At 46.1% G+C, this 23,193-nt stretch overlaps 1 protein-coding gene across 1 annotated transcript in view; it reads right to left on the minus strand.

Annotated features, from left to right (window-relative positions):
* Positions 1-23,193, minus strand: part of LOC123753570 (titin homolog) — a 71,157-nt gene that overhangs the window by 43,856 nt on the left and 4,108 nt on the right. Inside the window, exons 2-4 of the mRNA XM_069310844.1 lie at positions 22,336-22,578; positions 20,194-20,300; positions 5,860-10,803 (exon numbers count right to left, since the gene is read on the minus strand). Of these exons, the coding sequence (XP_069166945.1) occupies positions 5,860-10,803; positions 20,194-20,300; positions 22,336-22,510 (5,226 nt within the window). The 5' untranslated portion in view covers positions 22,511-22,578. The remainder of the gene's footprint in view (positions 1-5,859; positions 10,804-20,193; positions 20,301-22,335; positions 22,579-23,193) is intronic.

A 23,193-nucleotide genomic window follows, 5' to 3' on the forward strand; every position in this document is an offset into this window, starting at 1 on the left:
GTGCTTTAATCCAGTTCATCCAGTAGTTGTCGAGATCCAGCATTGGCTGTTTCTCGTTCACAGTAAATTTAAGTCGGTTGAGTTTTGTTGGGTTCCCAGCCATATTGGCGTGTCTTTAAATGAGCGTGCGGATGCTGCCGCTAAGGAAGCTGTCCGCTCTTGTCCCATCTCTCGTAAAGGCATTCCGTATTCCGACTTTTACCCGGTTATCCATTCCTCAGTCCTTACCCGTTGGCAGGCTTCTTGGTTGTCTGTTACTGGTAACAAGCTACGTACTCTTAAATGTTGTGTTTCCTCGTGGCCGTCCTCCTTCCACCGTAACCGGCGGTGGGAAACAGCTCTGGCGAGGTTGCGTATTGGCCATACTCGCTTAACCCATGGTCACTTGATGGAGCGCCGCCCTGCTCCTTATTGTCCTAGTTGCATTGTCCCTCTTACGGTCGTGCATGTCCTTCTTGAATGTCCTGACTTCCAGGACGAGCGTGTGTCTTGCTTTCCGACCGCCCCTCGCGGTCACCTGTCCCTCGATAGAATTCTTGGTGACTCGGATACTTTTGATATCGTTCGCCTTATGCGTTTTTGTTCTCGTATTGGCATCCTTGGTGATATTTAGCGCCCTCTGATTATTTTGCGTATTTGATGGTGCTACATAGCCTTCCCGGTTTGGTGCCTTCTTTTGATAATTACTTACTTCCTCTGTCCTATCCCAAATCCTTATCATGATCTCTTCCAAGTGCTATATAGTCATAATGGCTGGGTGCTTTCTCCTAATAGTTCCCTCCCTCCCTTCCAAGACTGTGTCACATCAGCATATTTTGACCATTTTGTGAACACCATCCCAGGGAGCATCTTTAATGGATCCATATCAGGATATGCAACTACATCTTATAGCTGTAAGCATATCATGGTAATACTGTACTCCAAAATAAATACATATACTCAATAAATAATTGTTTAACCAAACATGTTTGGTTAATGAATAGTATAAATGGATCCTTAAAACAGGTACTCCAGACACATATACCTGCCCTGGGAGTGGATCACATGAGTGTCCAGACACTGTCGTGACAGTAAACATTGCTCCTCCACCACATAAGGGCACTCCAAGAGGTACAAGCTGCTTAATAGCAGCTGTTTTACATCTTTGGACCTAAATGGTGTGCGAAATGTAAAGAAACTGTGAGGTGAAATAATGCTACTGGACCTCAGCTGACTAAGCGCCCAGACGCCATTACAACACCACTTCAACAATGGCAGCGAACAACACTACATGTTCTAGCCCAACAAGAGGGTTAGGTTTTAGCAAAATATAACAGAGCTCCGTACCTGCATATTATAAAATAAGGGAGGTTGGTTATGTTTTGAGATTTGGATCCAATATCTTTGTGCCACTAACCCCATTTATTGCAGATGTGGTTATATCGTGGGCTTACAAGCCCACCTCAGTAAGTAAATTACTTACCACTTAATTAAAATTATACTAACTAGGTTAACCAATATTTAACAAATATTTTATATATTGCAATTGCTTAAAGATAAGTATACATTTGCAATAGATAAATTAACAGCAATAAGGAATTAAATACTGTAATCTTGTCATTGTTTACAATACTGTATAATACACATGTGGTAAGATACCAGATCAAAGGGATTTTATCTTGATATTATCTTGAGATGATTTCGGGGCTTTTAGTGTCTCCGTGGCCCGGTCTTCGACCAGGCCTCCACCCCCAGGAAGCTGCCCGTGACAGCTGACTAACACCCAGGTACCTATTTTACTGCTAGGTAACAGGGGCATAGGGTGAAAGAAACTCTGCCCATTGTTTATCGCCGGTGCCCGGGATCGAACCCGGGACCACAGGATCACAAGTCCAGTGTGCTGTCCGCTCGGCCGACCAGCCGGGATAGGGTAAAATAATTTGTAACGGTATTAATGCTCACTGCATTATACATATTCTTATTTTTAACCAAGTGCTAAAGTGGTAATTTTCATCCGACAGGTAAATGAAAGCTGCACCATACCTGTTGGTATGGTGAAACTGAAACTGAGCCACCTGGGGGAACACAGAGAATAGATACAGTCCACTACCCCATAAAGACAGCAACAGTTTCCTAGTAGCCACTGGTTATGACTACTGTCACTGTAGACAGCTAAGTTTACTGTTATGTTAGTACAGTAGTTAGATTCTTATTTTACGGAGTTAGATAATGTTAAAAATTCCACAATTGTCTTAATAAAATAATATTATGGTAAATTAACACTTGGGCACCTATTATATCAACTGATAACTTTTAAACCATAATATCAAACATCTATGCAACTCACTCCTCTCTTCCTCAAACCAATAACTGCCAAAAGATTTAATCCATGGCTCACAAATGGCATACTTAGTTAAAGCAGCTAACAAAATAAAAACACAAAAAAACGAAGTATTTGCTTACACATGAAAGAATAAGCAAAAATATACTCATCAACATTAACATATAAAGAAGACCAAACTATCCTATTCTGAAGACAATAAAGAAGCTAAAAAAATGAAAAAGATGAAAAGCATATGGTAAATTATCTCTAACTTTCTAGGATTCCAACAACACGCAACAAACAGATTAAGCTCACCGAAGGCAATAATACTCTGTCTTCAGATTTAGAAACAACACATGCATTCAATAGTTTCTATTCGTCAATTGGGGTTATCCTTGACAAATTATTATCCTAAGATCCCGGCAATTGTTGTCACAAATCCCACCTGCAGGTATCCTAACTCCCTATACCTCTTGTTTATTTGCTTCCTTCATATAATTCACTCACCCAAACCCAGAGTTGGTAACACTAGTGAATATACCAACCATGATATACCCAAACTACTCGGACATTTGCACCAGCCACAAGCCTTTCCTGGTACAGTATACTAAAAGATCATGTCTAGTCCACAAAGGAGGTGATACAACTAGCGATGTCGGGAAAAACCGACACCATTTACTAGCATTTTATACAACAGGCAGGTAATATTGCTGCTGTTGTGTAATTAACAAATTAACTCATAGAAGATGTGGCACAGTGGCATTTTCCTCTCGTAGAAAACGAGATATCATTGCCACTTGTCATCATTAAATTTACCAGCCAAGTAATGGAATTATTCTTAATACAGCAGTCTCTGGACTGTAAACATCATAAAAACATTTCCCTTTAATCAACTTAATTAGCAGTACCAAAGTAGAGTAAATGAGGGCCCCTCTCACTACTTCTTGACATGTGGACAAAACAACTAAGGCATCAGTGGGAGGAGGACCTCAGTAGTCGCCATTTAATTTAACAATAAGTCATGCTGGGGCAAATCAAGCCCCAATAAATTACCCTTGGACCGGTGTTATGGGAGTAAAATGCTCCCGTTACCAACACAACTTTGACTACTATCAAGGGAGGTGTCTTTTCCGATTCCTATATTATCTAGCTTATTATTGGCCTATAATATTTAGATTTAGGAATGCCGGTTAGCACACAAGCGAGACACAAAAACAAGGTAAATATTCATTGGATTTATTTCATAAATAGTAACTATATATCCCTCTGATATAGCTGTCATATTAGGATTCCTGCTATTATTGTGAGTGCCCTTTGACAGGTGTAATTGAAGAGGAAGAAGAATAAACAATAGTTACCTAGTACACCAGTACAGGTGTTGTCAGCCTCAACCATGAGGATTATTTGGTGTCATCATCCTTGTTCATAACTGGTGGACCAGGCTCACTATATACAGATAAGGCCTTCCCATTTTAGTTAATAATATATGTAGTCTAATATTGTAGTGAAGATCTACTAACCAATAATTTATATTAATAACTACATAAATAAACCATAAACCCCCAGAATGTGTAAGGAAAGCAATTTGTGAGAATTTTAAATCATACAGGCCACTTTAAACATCAGACAGTTTGCTATCGAAATATATAAATTACTATGTAAATTAAACAAATTAAATAAATATAAATCTCATTAGGTCAGTTCCCCACAGGCAAACAATAAAATATACCAATGATGATATTATTAGTTTACTTGACTTAATCTACGCAGCCCTTGACACAAATGAATTACCAAATACCCTCTTTATTAACTTAAGACAAGCCTTTGATTCCATAAATCACAATCACTTCCTACTTAAACTTCCTCATTACGGAATTCGAAGCCTCGTTCCAAATTATAATATTATCATATTACCTGATCATATCTCAATACCAGACACCAATAAGTAGTGATCGATAACATAACCTCTCCTTCCCTTAACCATACGAGTGCCACAAGACATCATTTTTGGACCTAGCGTTTCTTAACCCAAGGGCTAATTGGCCTTTGTCACCCACAGACACATAAAAAAATATCTTAACCTGTTAATTTGTGTTCTCTGATCACAGGAAAAATAATAAAAAAAATTGTAAGTGGCATATTTTGGCCGCTATAGGGCTGGGAAGTCTGGCAAAAAAGAGGCGTTGACTCAGCATGGGTCCGAGGCGATCTGCTCAGCCCCAGCTGTCAGGCAGGAGTGGCACTCGACTCTTACGGATTTTCTCAATAATAATTATAATAATAATAATAGTAATAGGATTTATTCTTCATTTCATTCCAATTTTCCCTGAACTTGGCAAGTTTTCATTTATGTTTAATAAAACAGAAAGTAGACTGCTTCTCACACTGTTACATTCTTGTGACAGTCTACTGTGCTATAACATGGCATTCCAGTTGTCGTTCTGATAGATGCACATTCTCAACCAAACTAGCCCAGCAACATCAAGGTGTATGTAACAGACAAGCACAGTTGTTGGGTCAGAGTTTGTGATCACATCATAACATTGAGTGAGGGGCTTGTGCTGTTGTGATGTCGCATGCCAACCACACACACACACACACATAAACACACAGCTCCCCGGGGCTCCTCGTCAGAGGAAATCAATTTCAGAGTCATGTGAGGTGTCGAGAGGGTCACAGAAAGAAAGGTTATGGCCACACAAAATACTGAAACCATGTTCTTTATCCCGGTGGTTGTCTAATATAAATGTGTGTACTAATGTGAAATACGATGGTAGAAGAGAGTACATTTGTGATGTATATCTTCAGAAGAAGGGACAATTTTGAGGTACGAGATGGTAGGAGAAGAGGAGCGTGTTTGAGGGTACGCACGCTGGAGGAGCCGGGGTCGCTGGCGGCGACGCAGGTAGCGGCGACCAGCACTGCGGCGCTGGTGGCTGCCACGCCCACCGCCCCGCTTACCAGCTCGTCATCCTGACTCGGCCCAACAAACACACCAGCAGTCCACAGGCAGAAGGAAGATCTACATTAAACTGGTGAATTATTTAAATACTAAGGGAGTCTCTCATCGAGGTTACTATGACCACTGGCAGGTGGGGTTATACCTCAGAATGATCAGTCATCATGCTAGGAGTGACAGACTTATCATACATTACAGACTAAGTTAACTCATGCCGTACTAGAGACAACAATCTTCAGGCTTCCTCAAGTCTCCAAACACAAGCAACAAACAAGCTCATCTCTCTGTCCTTACTGTGAGATGCGTACTGTACTGTTATAATGCATTATTTTGCTACACTGAGACTATGTCAATGGTTACACAGTGAGGCACCAACCAGCATGCGGGACTGAAGGAAACACTCAAGATGATAGCCTCACACACAACACTATGCTCTAAATATTTCATGAAGATAAACAGGTGATTTGCTTGAGAATATAAACGTATCCACAATCCACAAAACATCACAGGTGTTCACATTAAAAACTAATCCTGAATAAAAATTCACAACCATTTGAGGCCTGACATTCCACACTGATTAGATCTAATTGATACCCACCTCGTCTGATTCGTCGAACTCGTGCTGGTGTTGACTTTGAGAAGCGAAGGAGGCGAAGGGCGATGATTCAACACCGTGGGCAGCTGCATCGCTCGGGTCCTCCCCAGCTGTCTGTCCGCCATATGAGTCAATAACGAGTCCTTCTGCAGAGCTTATCCCGGCCTCCGTCTCCCCGAGAATTTGACTCGTCTCATTCTTGATTTCGTTATCGACATCTTCATCACCAACGAAGAAACTTACATTTTTACTCTCGTCAATATCGGCGGAATTCGAGCCTTCGTCTTGAATGCTGTCAAGTGTGGAGGCGAGGGCCTCTGGTGAGCGGAGCCTGGCGGAGGGGTAAGGAGTGCTCTTGTGCTCCTCGTCTCCAACTCTACCCTCCATGGCGCTCCTCACAGACTCCTCCACTTCCTGTACAGTTTCAGCTGCCGCCACAGTGTTTGTCACATCTTCTGCCTCGTCTTCAGGTCCAGGAGCTAAAGCTTCAGCTGAACTTTCATCTGCACCAGCTGTGTCTTCAGTTGCATCTTCAGCAATATCTGCCATATCAGCAGCAGCTTCAGTATCGTCAACTGTATCTGCAACTTCACCAATTGTGGTTCCCGAATCATCCACATCAGTTACATTGTCTTCATTTGTATCTGCAACATCCTCAGCTGCTTCTATACCATCCTCATCTACAGGTCCTGTATCTTCGACAGTTTCTGCCACATCCTCAACTGCAGGAACTGCATTTTCAGCAGCTGCTGTAATATCCTCAGCTGCAGCTTCTGTATCTTCGACAGTATCTGCCACATCTTCAGCTGCTTCTGTAACATCCTCAGCTGCAGGATCTAAATCTTCAGCTGCTTCCGTAACATCCTCAGCTGCTGCTCCTGTATCTTCAATACTATCTGCCACATCTTCAGCTGCTTCTGTAACATCCTCAGCTGCAGCTCCTGTATCTTCAACAGTATCTGCCACATCTTCAGCTGCTTCTGTAACATCCTCAGCTGCAGCTCCTGTATCTTCAACAGTATCTGCCACATCTTCAGCTGCTTCTGTAACATCCTCAGCTCCAGGAACTGCATCTTCAGCTCCTTCCGTAACATACTCAGCTGCAGCTCCTGTATCTTCGACAGTATCTGCCACATCTTCAGCTGCTTCTGTAACATCCTCAGCTCCAGGAACTGCATCTTCAGCTCCTTCCGTAACATCCTCAGCTGCAGCTCCTGTATCTTCGACAGTATCTGCCACATCTTCAGCTCCTGTAACATCCTCAGCTGCAGCTCCTGTAACATCCTCAGCTGCAGCTCCTGTAACATCCTCAGCTGCAGCTCCTGTATCTTCGACAGTATCTGCCACATCTTCAGCTCCTGTAACATCCTCAGCTGCAGCTCCTGTAACATCCTCAGCTGCAGCTCCTGTATCTTCGACAGTATCTGCCACATCTTCAGCTCCTGTAACATCCTCAGCTGCAGCTCCTGTAACATCCTCAGCTGCAGCTCCTGTATCTTCGACAGTATCTGCCACATCTTCAGCTCCTGTAACATCCTCAGCTGCAGCTCCTGTAACATCCTCAGCTGCAGCTCCTGTATCTTCGACAGTATCTGCCACATCTTCAGCTCCTGTAACATCCTCAGCTGCAGCTCCTGTATCTTCAACAGTATCTGCCACATCTTCAGCTGCTTCTGTAACATCCTCAGCTCCAGGAACTGCATCTTTAGCTGCTTCTGTAACATCCTCAGCTGCAGCTCCTGTATCTTCGACAGTATCTGCCACATCTTCAGCTCCTTCTGTAACATACTCAGCTGCAGCTCCTGTATCTTCAACAGTATCTGCCACATCTTCAGCTCCTGTAACATCCTCAGCTGCAGCTCCTGTATCTTCAACAGTATCTGCCACATCTTCAGCTGCTTCTGTAACATCCTCAGCTCCAGGAACTGCATCTTCAGCTCCTTCTGTAACATCCTCAGCTGCAGCTCCTGTATCTTCGACAGTATCTGCCACATCTTCAGCTGCTGTAACATCCTCAGCTGCAGCTCCTGTATCTTCGACAGTATCTGCCACATCTTCAGCTGCTTCTGTAACATCCGCAGCTCCAGGAACTGCATCTTCAGTTCCTGTAACATCCTCAGCTGCAGGAACTGTATCTTCAGCTGCTTCTGTACTATCCTCAGCTGCTTCTGTACCATCCTCAGCTGCAGGAACTGCATCTTCAGCTGCTTCTGTACCATCCTCAGCTGCAGGAACTGTATCTTCAGCTGCTTCTGTACCATCCTCAGCTGCAGGAACTGTATCTTCAGCTGGTTCTGTACCATCCTCAGCTGCAGGAACTGTATCTTCAGCTGCTTCTGTACCATCCTCAGCTGCAGGAACTGTATCTTCAGCTGCTTCTGTACCATCCTCAGCTACAGCCCCTTTATCTTCGACAATATCTGCCTCATCCGCAGCTGCAGGAATTGTATATTCAGCTGCTTCTGTAATATCCTCAGCAGCAGGAGCTGTATCATCATCTGTTTTTGTAACATCCTCAGCTGCAGCTCCTGTATCTTCGACAATATCTACTGCATCCTCATCTGCAGGAATTTCATCTTCAGCTGTTTCTGAAACTCCCTCAGCTGCTTCAGTAACATCCTCGGCTGCAGCTCCCGTGTCTTCAATTGTTTCTGCAACGTCAGTTGCATCAACCACTTCAGCTGCATTTGCAGCAGCCTCAGCTGGTTCCTCTGGTGCTGCTGCTGCCACATCCTCAGCTTGTTGTTCTGGTGCTTCTGCCACATCCTCAGCTTGTTCCTCTGGTACAGCTGCCACATCCTCAACTGGCTCCTCTGCTGCAGCTTCAGTTTCTTCTTCAGCTACCACAACCTCAGCTGGTGCCTCTGGTGCAGCTGCCACATCCTCAGCTGGCTCGTCTGCTGCAGCAGCTTCTTCAGCTGCCACATCCTCAGCTGGCTCTTCTGCTGCAGCTGCCCCATCCTCAGCTGGCTCCTCTGCTGCAGCTGCCCCATCCTCAGCTGGCTCCTCTGCTGCAGCTGCCCCATCCTCAGCTGGCTCCTGTGCTGCAGCTGCCCCAGCCTCAGCTGGCTCCTCTGGTGCAGCTTCTTCAGCTGTCACATCCTCAGCTGGTTCCTCTGCTGCAGCTTCTTCAGCTGCCACATCCTCAGCTGGCTCTTCTGCTGCAGCTGCCACATCCTCAGCTGGCTCCTCTGCTGCAGCTGCCCCATCCTCAGCTGGCTCCTTTGCTGCAGCTGCCCCATCCTCAGCTGGCTCCTCTGCTGCAGCTGCCCCATCCTCAGCTGGCTCCTCTGCTGCAGCTGCCCCAGCCTCAGCTGGCTCCTCTGGTGCAGCTTCTTCAGCTGTCACATCCTCAGCTGGTTCCTCTGCTGCAGCTTCTTCAGCTGTCACATCCTCAGCTGGCTCCTCTGCTGCAGCTTCTTCAGCTGCCACATCCTCTGCTGCAGCTGCCCCATCCTCAGCTGGCTCCTCTGCTGCAGCTGCCCCATCCTCAGCTGGCTCCTCTGCTGTGGCTGCCCCATCCTCAGCTGGCTCCTCTGCTGCGGCTGCCCCATCCTCAGCTGGCTCCTCTACTGCGGCTGCCCCATCCTCAGCTGGCTCCTCTGCTGCAGCTGCCCCATCCTCAGCTGGCTCCTCTGCTGCGGCTGCCCCATCCTCAGCTGGCTCCTCTGCTGCAGCTGCCACATCCTCAACTGGCTCCTCAGCTGGCTCCTCTGCTACAGCTGCCACATCCTCAACTGGCTCCTCAGTTGCAGCTTCTTCTTCAGCTGCCACATCCTCAGCTGGCTCTTCAGCTGCCCCATCCTCAGCTGGCTCTTCAGCTGCCCCATCCTCAGCTGGCTCTTCAGCTGCCCCATCCTCAGCTGGCTCTTCAGCTGCCCCATCCTCAGCTGGCTCTTCAGCTGCCCCATCCTCAGCTGGCTCCTCTGCTTTAGCTTCTTCAGCTGCCACATCCTCAGCTGGCTCATCTGCTGCAGCTTCTTCAGCTGTCACATCCTCAGCTGGTTCCTCTGCTGCAGCTTCTTCTTCAGCTGCCACATCCTCAGCTGGCTCCTCTGCTGCAGCTTCTTCTTCAGCTGCCACATCCTCAGCTGGTTCCTCTGCTGCAGCTTCTTCTTCAGCTGCCACATCCTCAGCTGGCTCCTCTGCTGCAGCTTCTTCAGCTGCCACATCCTCAGCTGGCTCATCTGCTGCAGCTTCTTCAGCTGTCACATCCTCAGCTGGCTCCTCTGCTGCAGCTTCTTCAGCTGCCACATCCTCAGCTGGTTCCTCTGCTGCAGCTTCTTCTTCAGCTGCCACATCCTCAGCAGGTTCCTCTGCTTCAGCTGCCACATCCTCAGCTGGTTCCTCTGCTTCAGCTGCCACATCCTCAGCTGGTTCCTCTGCTTCAGCTGCCACATCCTCAGCTGGTTCCTCTGCTTCAGCTGCCACATCCTCAGCTGCCACATCCTCAGCTGGTGCCCCTGCAGCATCCAATACTCCACCAGCAACATCTTCAACTGCATTACTCAAATCTCCGGCTGCCTCAGTGGTGTAATCAGCAAGCTCAGTTGCCGCGATAGCCCCTGCAGTTGCGACTGCCGCCCCCGCAGCTGCTACACCTCCAATCACAGCTGCCCGGCGCCCGTTTCCCTCCTTGACTCCGGGCTTCTTCTTTTTGTTCCCTTCTTCAAGCTTCTTCGTCTTCCTGGCTCTTGTTAACATGGACTCGCGAGCGATGGCCACCTTCTCCTCGCTCTCGGCCTTGTCCGCGCGGCTGAGCGCCGGGGCGTTGCGGCGGTCCAGCGACATGCTCTTCTTCATCTTGTCCTTTGTTTCAGCAATGAAGGAACGACGGACAGGTTTAGTTGTTGCGCGGTCCAGGGAACTTGTCTTAGCCGCCACGCCTTCCTTCAGGAGCTTTACTTCCTTCTTTCTGCCAGCCACGCCTGCCACGCCCGCCAGCACCTAGGACACACACACACACACACAAACACTAGTCAGCCTCTCACCACTGTTGGCTCTGCACATGCCCTCACACACAAATGTTCTTGTTTTTGAGTGTGTATAGACACCAAGCTGAGTTGGCTAGAGTTGAGCGTCAGTTGTTAGGTCCCGGTTGACATACAGTACTGGTAATTTATAATTTCTTGAGTTCTGACACTGACACAAATTACTTATAATATTCCTAAGGTGCATTTATGATCCTCTGTCTCCTTGCTCGTGTGAATATTTACTATTTGTGTCTGCAGAATCGACCTACTAGCTTTTGGACTCCTCCTTTTTACCAATCTATTTTTTCTCTATTATATATAACCTATATTTCTCTCTAACACACACACATGCACACATCTACATGACGCAGCCTATGGCAGCTGCCACAGGCTGCGTCATGGAGATGTCTAACTCCCAGGTACCTATTTACTACTAGGTAAACAGGGGCATATGGGTGAAAGAAACTCTGCCCATTTGTTTTCACCTCTGTCGGGGATCGAACCCAAGCCCTTCGGATTACAATCCCAGAACGCTGTCCTCTCAGTCGCGAGGCCCCGCGGGTGTGTGTGTGTGTGTGTGTGTGTGTGTGTGTGTGTGTGTGTGTGTGTGTGTGTGTGTGTGTGTGTGTGTGTGTGTGTGTGTGTGTGTGTGTATGTATGTGTGTGTGTGTGTGCTCACCTATTATGCTTACTCACCTAGTTGTGCATGCGAGGGTTGAGCTTCGGCTCTTTCGTCTCGCCTCTCAACTGTCAGTCAACTAGTATTGAGGTTCCTAATCCTATATCAAATCTACATTTGAAACTGTGTATGGAGTTCGCCTCCACCACATCACTTCCTAATACATTCCATATGTTAACTACTCTGACACTGAAAAAAAATTCTAATGTCTCTGTGGCTCATTTTGGTGCTACGTTTCCACCTGTGTCCCTTTATCTTCCCTGTCAATTCCTCTGAGAATTTTGTAGGTGGTGACCATGTCTCTCTTAACTCTTGTCTTCCGGGTCGTGAGATTAATTTAATTTACGCGTGTGCGCATGGGTGTAATTACCTAAGTGTAGTTAAAGGATGAGAGCTACGCTCGTGGTGTTCCGTCTTCCCAGTACTATTTATCGTATAATGCTTTGAAACTACTGACGGTTTTGGCCTCACCATCTTCTCACTTAGCTTGTTCCAACCATATACCACTCTGTTTGCAAAAGAAGACTTTCTAATATTTTTTCTGGGGGTCCAGTATTATCCAGTATTGGCAAAACATCCCCCTTTCCTTATTCTTGTGGCCTGCTTGATGTGTTAATACATAAATGTCTCCAGAATGAGGTTTACAAATCTGCCTGTCCAAATGTCCTCCGACCTTGCTTCGTAGGCCCCCCAATGTTTTGCTTTCAAGTTGAAGTCCCCCAGTACCAACAGTCGTGATTTATATTTATCTGTTTTTACTATATCCTCTCTCATGACCATCTTGAGGTTATCTTGAGATGATTTCGGGGCTTAGCGTCCCCGCGGCCCGGTCCTCGACCAGGCCTCCTTTTAGTTACACATCCTTGGGAAGCAGCTTGTAGCAGCTATCTAATTCCCAGATACTTATTTACTGCTATGTGAACAGTGGCATCAGGGTGAAAAAAACTGCCCATTTGTTTCCGCCTCCGCCGGGGATCGAACCTGGAACCTTAGGACTACGAATCTCGAGCGCTGTCCACTCGGGACAGGTCAAGCCTGGCCTCGGGCCAGACTTGGGGAGTAGAAGAATTCCCAGAACCCCATCAACCAGGTATCAACCATCAGGCTTCCCCCCTTGTTTTGAAGCCTAAAACTCTCATACGTAATTTTGAGACCATTATGAGGCCCCTCTCGTTTGTCATCAAGTTCTTCCTTTGTCCCCGTGTTGCTTGCTGTTGGGCTGTAGGCATTTACAATTATCAGTTTATCATCCTGATTCCAGACGATCAATGCCATTATGCCAACTTCTCAGGGTTTTTTTATTATTAACTCTTATCTTCAGGTGTTTTTCCACCAGCACAGCCACTCCTTTCCCCCTTCCTAGTTTTCCTGTCACATCTCCAAACTGAGTAGCCTCTTGGTAATACCACCTCATTTAAAATATTTTGTTTAAGTTTCGTCTCTGTTAGTGCAACAATAACTGGGACCTTAAGCTGAATTATATATCTTAGCTCCAGTATTTTTTATCTCTCCATCTATGTTGGTACAGTACGTATATACAATTTTCAGGAACATGTTCCCTTTCCTTTTGTCCTTTACCATTTCACTATTTTTCCAGTCCCTAACACTTTGTAGAAAAAATAATTTCTTTCATTTCTATTCCCATTTAGACGTTTCGCTTCATCGAGGTATGTTTTCGGCTTTTCTTTGTCTTTCTTTGAGAGGCCTTGTCTTGTTGACCAAAGTTTGCCAACCTCATCACCCTGCAATTTCTTGGCATTTCTAAGCACTTCCGTCAGTTGTTTCACTCCATTAAATGTCACCCTTAAGAGGCGGTTCTTGTCTTTCTCATATTTTCCTATTCTCCTAAAATCAGAAATTTGCCTTTAAATTGAGGACTTCTCCTAAACCTACTATTTTCTTTATGATTTTCATCTCTTTTGCTGCTCTGTCCAACCTAGATGATATTTCCTTTTCTAAATACCCAAAAATTATTATGGACTTAATTATATCTGCAGTGTTTTGTACTAATTTACTGTTGGTAACTAGTTCTTTCCTAATTGTTTGCCTGACTTCTGCTTCTTGTTGATCATTTCTGGTTTTGACTTCCAAACACACTTCCTTGATTGTTTCTCTCATTTACTTGCACATAAATTTCTTTAATTACCCCTGTGTACTTTTCTAGTTCTTTATTAACCTCCTCTATGTGAGTTGTCCATTAAGTTTCTCCATGCATTCCCTTCCCTAACTCCATTTTGGCCCTTAGGGTTCCCTTGAGTTGTTCACCATATAAGTATTTTCTTGCTAATTTTGTCAAACTCACCACTCTTCACTGTCAATAACTCATTTTCCTTCACTAGTTCCTTGATTTGTTCCGCCTGATTCTTAACCTTGTCTGTTAAGGTGGTAATTTTCTTACCTTGCTGAAGAATACTTCATTTTAAAGTGCGAAACTTACTCCTGAGAGCTCCACTTCCTTCTTTTAATTCAAGTACTTTTTCTTCATACTTTTTTAGCATGTCCTCAGTATTCTCTAACCTGCCAAGAACACCTCCTTTCGTTATGTCTTGTGGTGACATAACATTTAAAACATATATCTATTGGTGTGTTTACCTTCCCCGTGTTGGCAGCCATGGTGTGTGTGTGTGTATGTGCATGTATGTATTCACCTAGTTGTGCTTGCAAGGGTTGAGCTCTATTATATCTACACTTCAAACTGTGTATAGAGTTTGCCTCCACTACATCACTTCCTAATGAATTCCATTTGTTAACTACTGATACTAAAAAAAGTTCTTTCTGATGTCTCTAAGGCTTATTTAGGCACTCAATTTCCACCTGTCCCCTCTAGTGCAAGGGGCCCCCTTAGTTAATTAAACTGTCTTTATCTACCCCTATCATTTCCTTTGAGAATCTTGTATGTGGTGATCATGTCTCCCCTAATTCTTCTGTCTTCCAGCAACGTGAGGTATAATTCCTGTAGTCTCTTCATAGCTCATACTCCTCAGTTCGGGTACTAGTCTTGTGGCAAATCTCTGAACCCTCTCCAATTTAGTCTTATGCTTGACAAGATATAGACTTCATGCTGGAGCTACATACTCCAGGATTGGTCTGACATATGTGGTACACAAGGTTCTGAATGATTACGCAAGTTTCTAAAGGTCATTCTTATGTTGGCCAACCTGGCATATGCCACTGATGTTTTCGTCTTGATATGGGCTTCGGGGGACAGGTCTGGCATGATATCAACCCCTAGGTCTTTCTCTCTGTGATTTTTGAATAATTTCATTTCCCAAATGATTCCTTATATCTGGCCTCCAGCAACCTACACCTATCTTCATTACATTTGTTCAGGTTAAACTCTAACAACTATTTGTTGGACCATTCCTAGTTTGTCCAGGAGGTCTTGAAGCCTCATGAGGTCCTCCTCTGTCTTAATCCTTCTCATAATTTTGGCATCAGCAGCAAACATTGAGAGGAATGAGTCTATACTCTCTGGAAGATCATTTACATATATCAGAAACAGGATAGGTCCGAGCACAGGACCCTGTGGGACTCTGCTGGTGACTTCATGCCAATCTGAGGTCTTACCCAGCACCAACTCTCTGCTTCCAAGTGCTTAGGTACTCCCTTATCCACGGGAGTACCCTACCAGTTACTCTTCCCTGTTTTTCCAAATTAGGCACCAGCCTCTTATGGGGTACTGTGTCAAAGGCTTTCTAACAGTCCAAGAAAATGCAGTCTGCACATCCTTCTCTTTCTTGCTTAATCTTTGTCACTTCATCTTATAATTCTATTAAGCCAGTGAGGCAAGATTTACCATCCCTGAACCCATGTTGGTGGTGTGTCACGAAGTCCCTTCCCTCCAGATGTGCTACAAGGTTTTTTCTCATGATCTTCTCCATCACCTTGCATGGTATACAAGTTAAGGACACTTGCCTGTAGTTCAGTGCCTCTTGTCTGTCACCCTTTCAGTATATTGGGACTACATTAGCCGTCTTCCATATTTCTCGTACGTCTCCTGTCTCCAGTGACCTACTATACACTGTGGAGAGTGGCAAGCAAAGTGCTTCTGCACACCCTTCAATACCCAAGGTGAGATTCCGTCCAGACCAAAAGCCTTTTTTACGTCCAGATCCAACAGATGCCTCTTTAACCTCATCTCTGGTAATTTCGAACCCCTTCCAAGGCTGCCTGGTTTACTGCCACTTCTCCTAGCTCAGGGACTTCTCCTCATTCTATTGTGAAGACCTCCTGGACTCTCTTGTTGAGTTCTTCACACACTTTGTCATTCTCTGTGTACCTGTCCTCGCCCATTTTAAGTTTCATCACCTGTTCTTTCACTGTTGTTTCCCCTCTCGATGTGACTGTGGAGCAGTTTTGGTTGGGGTTTGGCTTTATTTGCTATATCATTTTCAGACTGTCTCTCTGCTTCTCTTCTCACACTGACATACTCATTCCTGGCTCTCTGGGATCTTTGTGTGTGCGCATGCGTGCGTGTTTGTGCATGTGAGTATTTGTGTATGCATGTACTCACCTAATTGTGCTTGCGGGGGTTGAGCTCTGGCTCTTTGGTCCCATCTCTCAACCGTCAATCAACAGGTGTATAGGTTCCTGAGCCTATTGGGCTCTATCATATGTACGCTTGAAACGGAGTGTGTGTATGTTTGAGTGTGCATGTGCATGTTTGTGTGTGTATGTGAGTATACGTGTGTGTGTGCAGGCTTAGCTACTTAAATTAATAAAATTATATTTAAAATTGAATACAATAAAATATACAAAATTATTGCAGCCTTCAGCAGGTAGCCTGCTACGTCACAAGGTGTCCGGGAGTAACCCTGTGGCTTGCGTCACAAGGTCTCCGGGAGTAACCCCGTGGCTTGCGTCACAAGATCTCCAGGAGTAACCCTGTGGCTTGCGTCACAAAGTCTCCGGGAGTAACCCCGTGGCTTGCGTCACAAGATCTCCAGGAGTAACCCTGTGGCTTGCATCACAAGGTCTCCGGGAGTAACCCTGTGGCTTGCGTCACAAGGTCTCTCGGAGTAACCCTGTGGCTTGCGTCACAAGGTCTCCGGGAGTAACCCTGTGGCTTGCGTCACAAGGTCTCCGGGAGTAACCCTGTGGCTTGCGTCACAATGTGTCCAGCAGTAACCCTGTGGCTAGCGTCACAATGTGTCCAGCAGTAACCCTGTGGCTTGCGTCACAATGTGTCCAGCAGTAACCCTGCCGGTTGTGTCACAAGGTCTTCAGGAGTAACCATTAGGCATGCGTCACAAATTTTCTAGTACACGTATGACTTTCCTCACAGTCTCTTGGGGTAACCCTTATTCTTACATCAAAAGGTATATGATAATCTTCCTGCAGCTTGCATCACAACTTGGGAGTCTTGACGCAGCTCTCCTCAATAGCACCCTCTGAGCCTGTGTCATGTTATTCAGGTAAGTATATTAATTGGAAAACAATATTCTATAATTATTTCTTCCAGTTTGCATTTCTTGCGGCCCTTTGGATTCTTCTTACTTCCAGAACACCGCCCAACAAAAAGTGTGCAGCTTCTACTACCAGGCTGTCTACTACTACTACTTCCACGGTTTCTTCCGGGCACTCTTTTGCTTCCGGTAGCGAGCACCCTCATACTTGCTGAGGCGCTCCACCTCCTCTTCTTTATACCCTCTTGCTTCCAGATGGATCTCGTTGTCTGTTCCGGGTACTCTCTTGCTTCCAAGATCATTCCTCCCCCCCTCCCATGACTACTTCTGGTTACCTATTTATTTTTAAAGGCACTCATGGCCTCTTCTGTGCAGTCTCTTGGATCCAGGAGCGCACCACTACCATTTTGGGGTTTTCTAGACTTCCAGGAGTATTTCATGGCCATTTATGAATACCCATATTCTTAGTGGAACCTATGGCTTCTTCTTTGTGTTCTTTTCCTTCCAGTACTACTCTTTGGCCTCGTCCGAGTATCACCTTGCTACTCGTACTCTCAGGCACCAATCATGCGCACACATGAAAACTATCATTCTTCCTTTGTTATCTATGCTAGGAGTTATGTGTGCATGCTCGAAAGCTTTGCTTAGCATTATAGAGACGCATCACTGGTCTTTCATAAGACCGCCCACTAGCTAGAAAGGCCTCAGTGAATGACCATTAGACATTGCCTTTCTACTACGGTAATCTGTGACATTCTACAAAGGAACGATTTACTTCGGTATTTCTTCGTATATATGATACATTACTGCTTTATCTCTTGGCTTTAAGCAAGCACTTACACAGGTGACTTCTTACCTGCCATCCTGAGTCATGAAGTATGCTCTGGTATTGATATTTGCTCTTTCTCCCTCTTACCCGTCTTCTCGCATCCTATTGTTGACGAACTTTTTCATGACAAGGTGAATTTGGTATCATGGTTAATTTGACTTGTGGCAGTAGGTAGGTAACGGACAGCATAACAGCTGTAGTTTACCCTGCAACTTCCAGTGACGAAGAGCAGGATGATGGGAACCTCCAACACTACAGTAGGTATTCCTGATCATGGCTCTAAGTGCTATACATATATATTAGGTACAGTGGGCAGGAGAATGCGTTCCACGGAACACTCCACTGTTTGTCTCCCCGGAGAGACGCCCTCACCGGCCCTCACGGGCAGGCGTTGAGGACCGCCGCTAACACCATCACACAAAAACAAAAATTATTAAAAGCAAGAAGCCATGAATACAAGCTCTTCCAGAGCTCCATTTGTCTGCTACAATTCTACTGTTAAGCTTTATGGAGGAAAAGGTAAAAGTTAATGTTTAATCATGCCTTTGAGATGGCAGGTGTCTCAGCTACAGCTACTGCAAACGGGCTTGGTGTAGCCAGCTGGTCCACGCTGGTCCCACACATGGCTCTGGTGTAGGCCAGCTGGACCACGCTGGTCCCACACATGGCCCTGGTGTAGGCCAGCTGGACCACGCTGGTCCCACACATGGCTCTGGTGTAGGCCAGCTGGACCACGCTGGTCCCACACATGGCCCTGGTGTAGGCCAGCTGGACCACGCTGGTCCCACACATGGCTCTGGTGTGGGCCAGCTGGTCCCACACATGGCTCTGGTGTAGGTCAGCTGGACCACGCTGGTCCCACACATGGCCCTGGTGTAGGTCAGCTGGACCACGCTGGTCCCACACATGGCCCTGGTGTGGGCCAGCTGGACCACGCTGGTCCCACACATGGCCCTGGTGTAGGTCAGCTGGACCACGCTGGTCCCACACATGACCCTGGTGTAGGCCAGCTGGACCACGCTGGTCCCACACATGGCCCTGGTGTGGGCCAGCTGGACCACGTTGGTCCCACACATGGCTCTGGTGTGGGCCAGCTGGTCCACGCTGGTCCTGCTCGCTGGTTCCACACATGGTCCACACCAACTAGGGACTATTTACTTAACTCATTAAATTAACTAAGCTGTTTAAGATTTAAAAACAATCGCAGGTGTATCAAGCTGTTGAAAGTTTTAAATCAGGAATTTATTTTAATAAACATTTATTCATACTAAATTGAAGCAGCTACTGTCACCTTAATGCTTTAGCGATGAAAGGTATCAAACACTAAATAAGATTAAAGGATGGCGCAAGAAAACACAGGAAGGAGTAGGAGGATAAGAAAGACCGTTGATAACCGAGACCCAGACGAGAGTACTCAGCGAGGAGTCTGCACCTACACCACACACGCGTGCACACACGCACCCCCCCCCCCCTCACACACACACACACAGTCATCAAGAATAACAGTAAAAGGTGGCAGAGAAGAACAATTAGCATGAGACAGAGAGGAGCGTAGATAAAGAGGCGCCTGGAGCGTAGGGATGGTGATGGAGCACCTGGAGCATAGAGATGGTGAAGGAGCATATGGAGGGTGAAGGAGCACCTGGAGCATAGAAATGGCGAAGGAGCACCTGGAGCATAGGGAGGGTGAAGGAGCACCTGGAGCATAGGGAGGGTGAAGGAGCACCTGGAGCATAGGGAGGGTGAAGGAGCACCTGGAGCATAGGGAGGGTGAAGGAGCACCTGGAGCATAGGGAGGGGGAAGGAGCACCTGGAGCATAGGGAGGGGGAAGGAGCACCTGGAGCATAGGGAGGGGGAAGGAGCACCTGGAGCATAGGGAGGGTGAAGGAGCACCTGGAGCATAGGGAGGGTGAAGGAGCACCTGGAGCATAGGGAGGGTGAAGGAGCACCTGGAGCATAGAGATGGTGAAGGAGCACCTGGAGCATAGGGAGGGTGAAGGAGCTCCTGGCGCATGGGGATGGTGAAGGGTAGCCTGGAGCATAAAGAAGGTGAAGGGTAGCCTGGAGCATAAAGGTGAAGGATAGCCTGGAGCATAAAGGTGAAGGATAGCCTGGAGCATAAAGAAGGTGAAGCGTAGCCTGGAGCATAAAGAAGGTGAAGGATAGCCTGGAGCATAAAGGTGAAGGATAGCCTGGAGCATAAAGGTGGAGGATAGCCTGGAGCATAAAGGTGAAGGGTAGCCTTGAGCATAAAGGTGAAGGGTAGCCTGGAGCATAAAGGTGAAGGGTAGCCTGGAGCATAGGGAAGGTGTGTAGTTCAAGAGAAACAAAACAAATGGTGTGTAGAGGAAGACAGTATATATTAATGGTGTTTAAGTGATTAATGCTTAATAAATGAAGATATGAGAGAAAAGAATAGAGGAAGTGTGATGAGAGAGGAGAGCACCAACCACGCCAGTCCCAGGCAGCGGTCGTCTCCTGCTGGCGCGCTGCCCACCGCTCTCTCCTTGGCTGCCTCCTGGGACCCTCCTGGAGCGACCCCCGTACGGCGCCCCATCTGTTGGACACACAACGCAACACTTATTATCACTTCACAATTAATACATTCATCTTACTCAGTCACACTTCAGCCTAAAGATAAAATATTGTAAGTGTACATTCAGAGTGAAGGTAGCACCTGAAAGGAGCCCTCATTGTTATTGACAATAACACCATCTTGTCACGAAGTCCCTTCTCTCCAGATGTGCTACTAGGTTTTTTCTCACGATCTTCTCCATCACCTTGCATGGTATAGAAGTTAAGGACACTTGCCTAATTGCATGTAGTTCAGTGCCTCTTGTCTGTCACCATTTTTGTATATTGGGACTACATTAGCCGTCTTCCATATTTCTGGTAGGCCAGCTCCCATCTCCAGTGACCTACTATACACTATGGAGAGTGCCAAGCAAAGTGCTTCTGCACACACTTTCAATACCCATGGTGAGATTCCATCCGGACCAACAGCCTTTCTCACGTCCAGATCCAACAGATGCCTCTTGACCTCATCTCTTGTAATTTCGAACCCTTCCAAGACCGCTTGGTTTACTGCCACCTCTCCTAGCTCAGGGACTTCTCCTCGTTTTATTGTGAAGACCTCCTGGAAGCTCTTGTTGAGTTCTTCACACACCTCTTTGTCATTCTCCATGTACCTGTCCTCACCCATTCTAAGTTTCATCACCTGTTATTTCGCTATTGTTTTCCTCCTGATGTGACTGTGGAGTAGCTTTGGTTCGGTCTTGGCTTTATTTGTATATCATTTTCATACTTTTCTCTGCTTCTCTTCTCAAACTAACATACTCATTCTTTTTTCTCTGGTATATCTCTGTTTTCTGGTGTTCTGTTATTTCGGAAGTTCCTCCACGCCCTTTTGTTCAGTTCCTTTGCTTCCATACATGCCCCATTAAACCACGGATTCTTCTTTGCTTCTCGTTTTTTTCCTATTGGGCCCGGATAAACCTATCCCGGCCTATCCTATACTCACCTATTAGTACTCACCTATTTGTGCTTGCGGGGGTTGAGCTTTGGCTCTTTGGTCCCGCCTCTCAACTGTCAATCAACTGGTGTACAAGTTCCTGAGCCTACTGGGCTCTATCATACCTACATTTGAAACTGTGTATGGAGTCAGCCTCCACCACATCACTGAAGGGATGACTGTCTCTGTGGCTCATGTGGGTACTGTGTGTGTGTGTGTGTGTGTGTGTGTGTGTGTGTGTGTGTGTGTGTGTGTGTGTGTGTGTGTGTGTGTGTGTGTGTGTGTCCTGAAGCCCACATCAATATCCTTTTGATGTGGGCTTCAGGGGAACAGGTCTGGTGTGATATTAAGCCCCAGGTCTTTCTCTCTTACCGATTCCTGGAGAATTTTCTCTCCCTGCTGGTACCTTATCTTTGGCCTCCTGTTTCCTAGGCATTAAACATCATCATAATGCACTTGCTCGAGTTAAACTCTAGTAGCCATTTTTGGACCATGTTATCTTGTAGTCCCTTGTTGTCGTCCTCTGTCTTAACTCATAATTTTAGCATCAGCAACAAACATTGAGAGGAACGAGTCTATACCCTCTGGAAGATCTTTTATGTATATCAAAAATTAGATAGGTCCAAGTACAGAACCCTGTGGGACTGCCAGTCTGAGGTTTCACCCTTAACAGTAACTCTCTGCTTCCTGTTGTTTAGGAAGTCTACTCCAGCCTGTTTCTTCAACTTATGCAACAGTCTCTTTTATGGGAAACTGTCAAAAGCTTTCTGACAGTCCAAGAAAATGCAGCCTGCCCTTCCTACTCTTTCTTGCTTAATGCTTGTTGTTTGATCATAGAATTTTATTAAACCTGTAAGACACGACCTACCATCCCTGAACCCATGCTGGTGGTGTGTTACAAAGTCCCTTTTTTCCAGATGTGCTACCAGCCTTTTTTCTCAAGATCTTCATCACCTTGCATGGTACATAAGTTGCGCCCCTTACCTCACTCTTACCGTACCTCTCCGTGATCTTTGGCGACGTTTTGCATTCATACTTGGATTTAATATGTTGTGAGTTATTGTGGTACTCCGGCACTTACCTTTAGCAGGGAGACTCTTGTGGCGTGCCACCAGCTCTGAGAAGTGTTTCCAGGCAAAGTTATATATGTCATACGGCTCCGAGTACTGGCTCTTGATGACCTCCCGAGCCAGCACCTCCACCATCTCCTCCAGCCCCTCCGGCAGGCTCAGCCGTGTAAAGAGGGGCGCAGACATCCCGGTGACGGATGAGGCCAGGGCTGGGTCTTCGGCAGAGTCTGGCCCTGCTGCCCCTCCGGCTGCGCCTGCCACGAGTGAGACACCAACAGACGTCAAGTTAGAGCCACACGGTTGTTGTAGCACATGTCTCCTGCTACAAGAGTTATTTCATTGTATTATTATTTTGTACTAAAAAATGGCCGGGCATAACTAAATTTTTGTGCATTATATAGTCTTTATGTAATGTGGTACAGATATATATCCTCGCTGTAGGGTACAGAACGCCTGTGCTTAGGCTTACCGAAACTAACTACTGACCTTCTCCAGGATGCAACCCACAACGCCTCTCAACCTCGGTTGAGAGGCAGGACCAAAGAGCCAGAGCTCAACCCCTGCAAGCACAAATAGGTGAATACAACAGTTCTCTAATACCCAGGTATCAATTTACTGCTTTATGAACTGAGGCTTCAGGTAAAAGATTCGAACCCGGAATCCTCGATTGAGTCGGAAAAATTCCCCCAGCCCGAGTGCTTGGGGGGAATTGTGTAAATCCCTGGTTTGTGTCTCGGAGAGGCTGCAGGATCCGTCAGGAGATATAATATATATATATTGTATGATACCAATATTGGTACAAACGAAGACGTCCAACGATCCCTGTGGATCAACTGTGGACTAATTCTACTTATAATCGATTAAATTTC

This window comes from Procambarus clarkii, chromosome 6 (genome assembly GCF_040958095.1).
Source record: "Procambarus clarkii isolate CNS0578487 chromosome 6, FALCON_Pclarkii_2.0, whole genome shotgun sequence".
In the NCBI taxonomy this organism is placed as follows: Eukaryota; Metazoa; Arthropoda; class Malacostraca; order Decapoda; family Cambaridae; genus Procambarus; species Procambarus clarkii.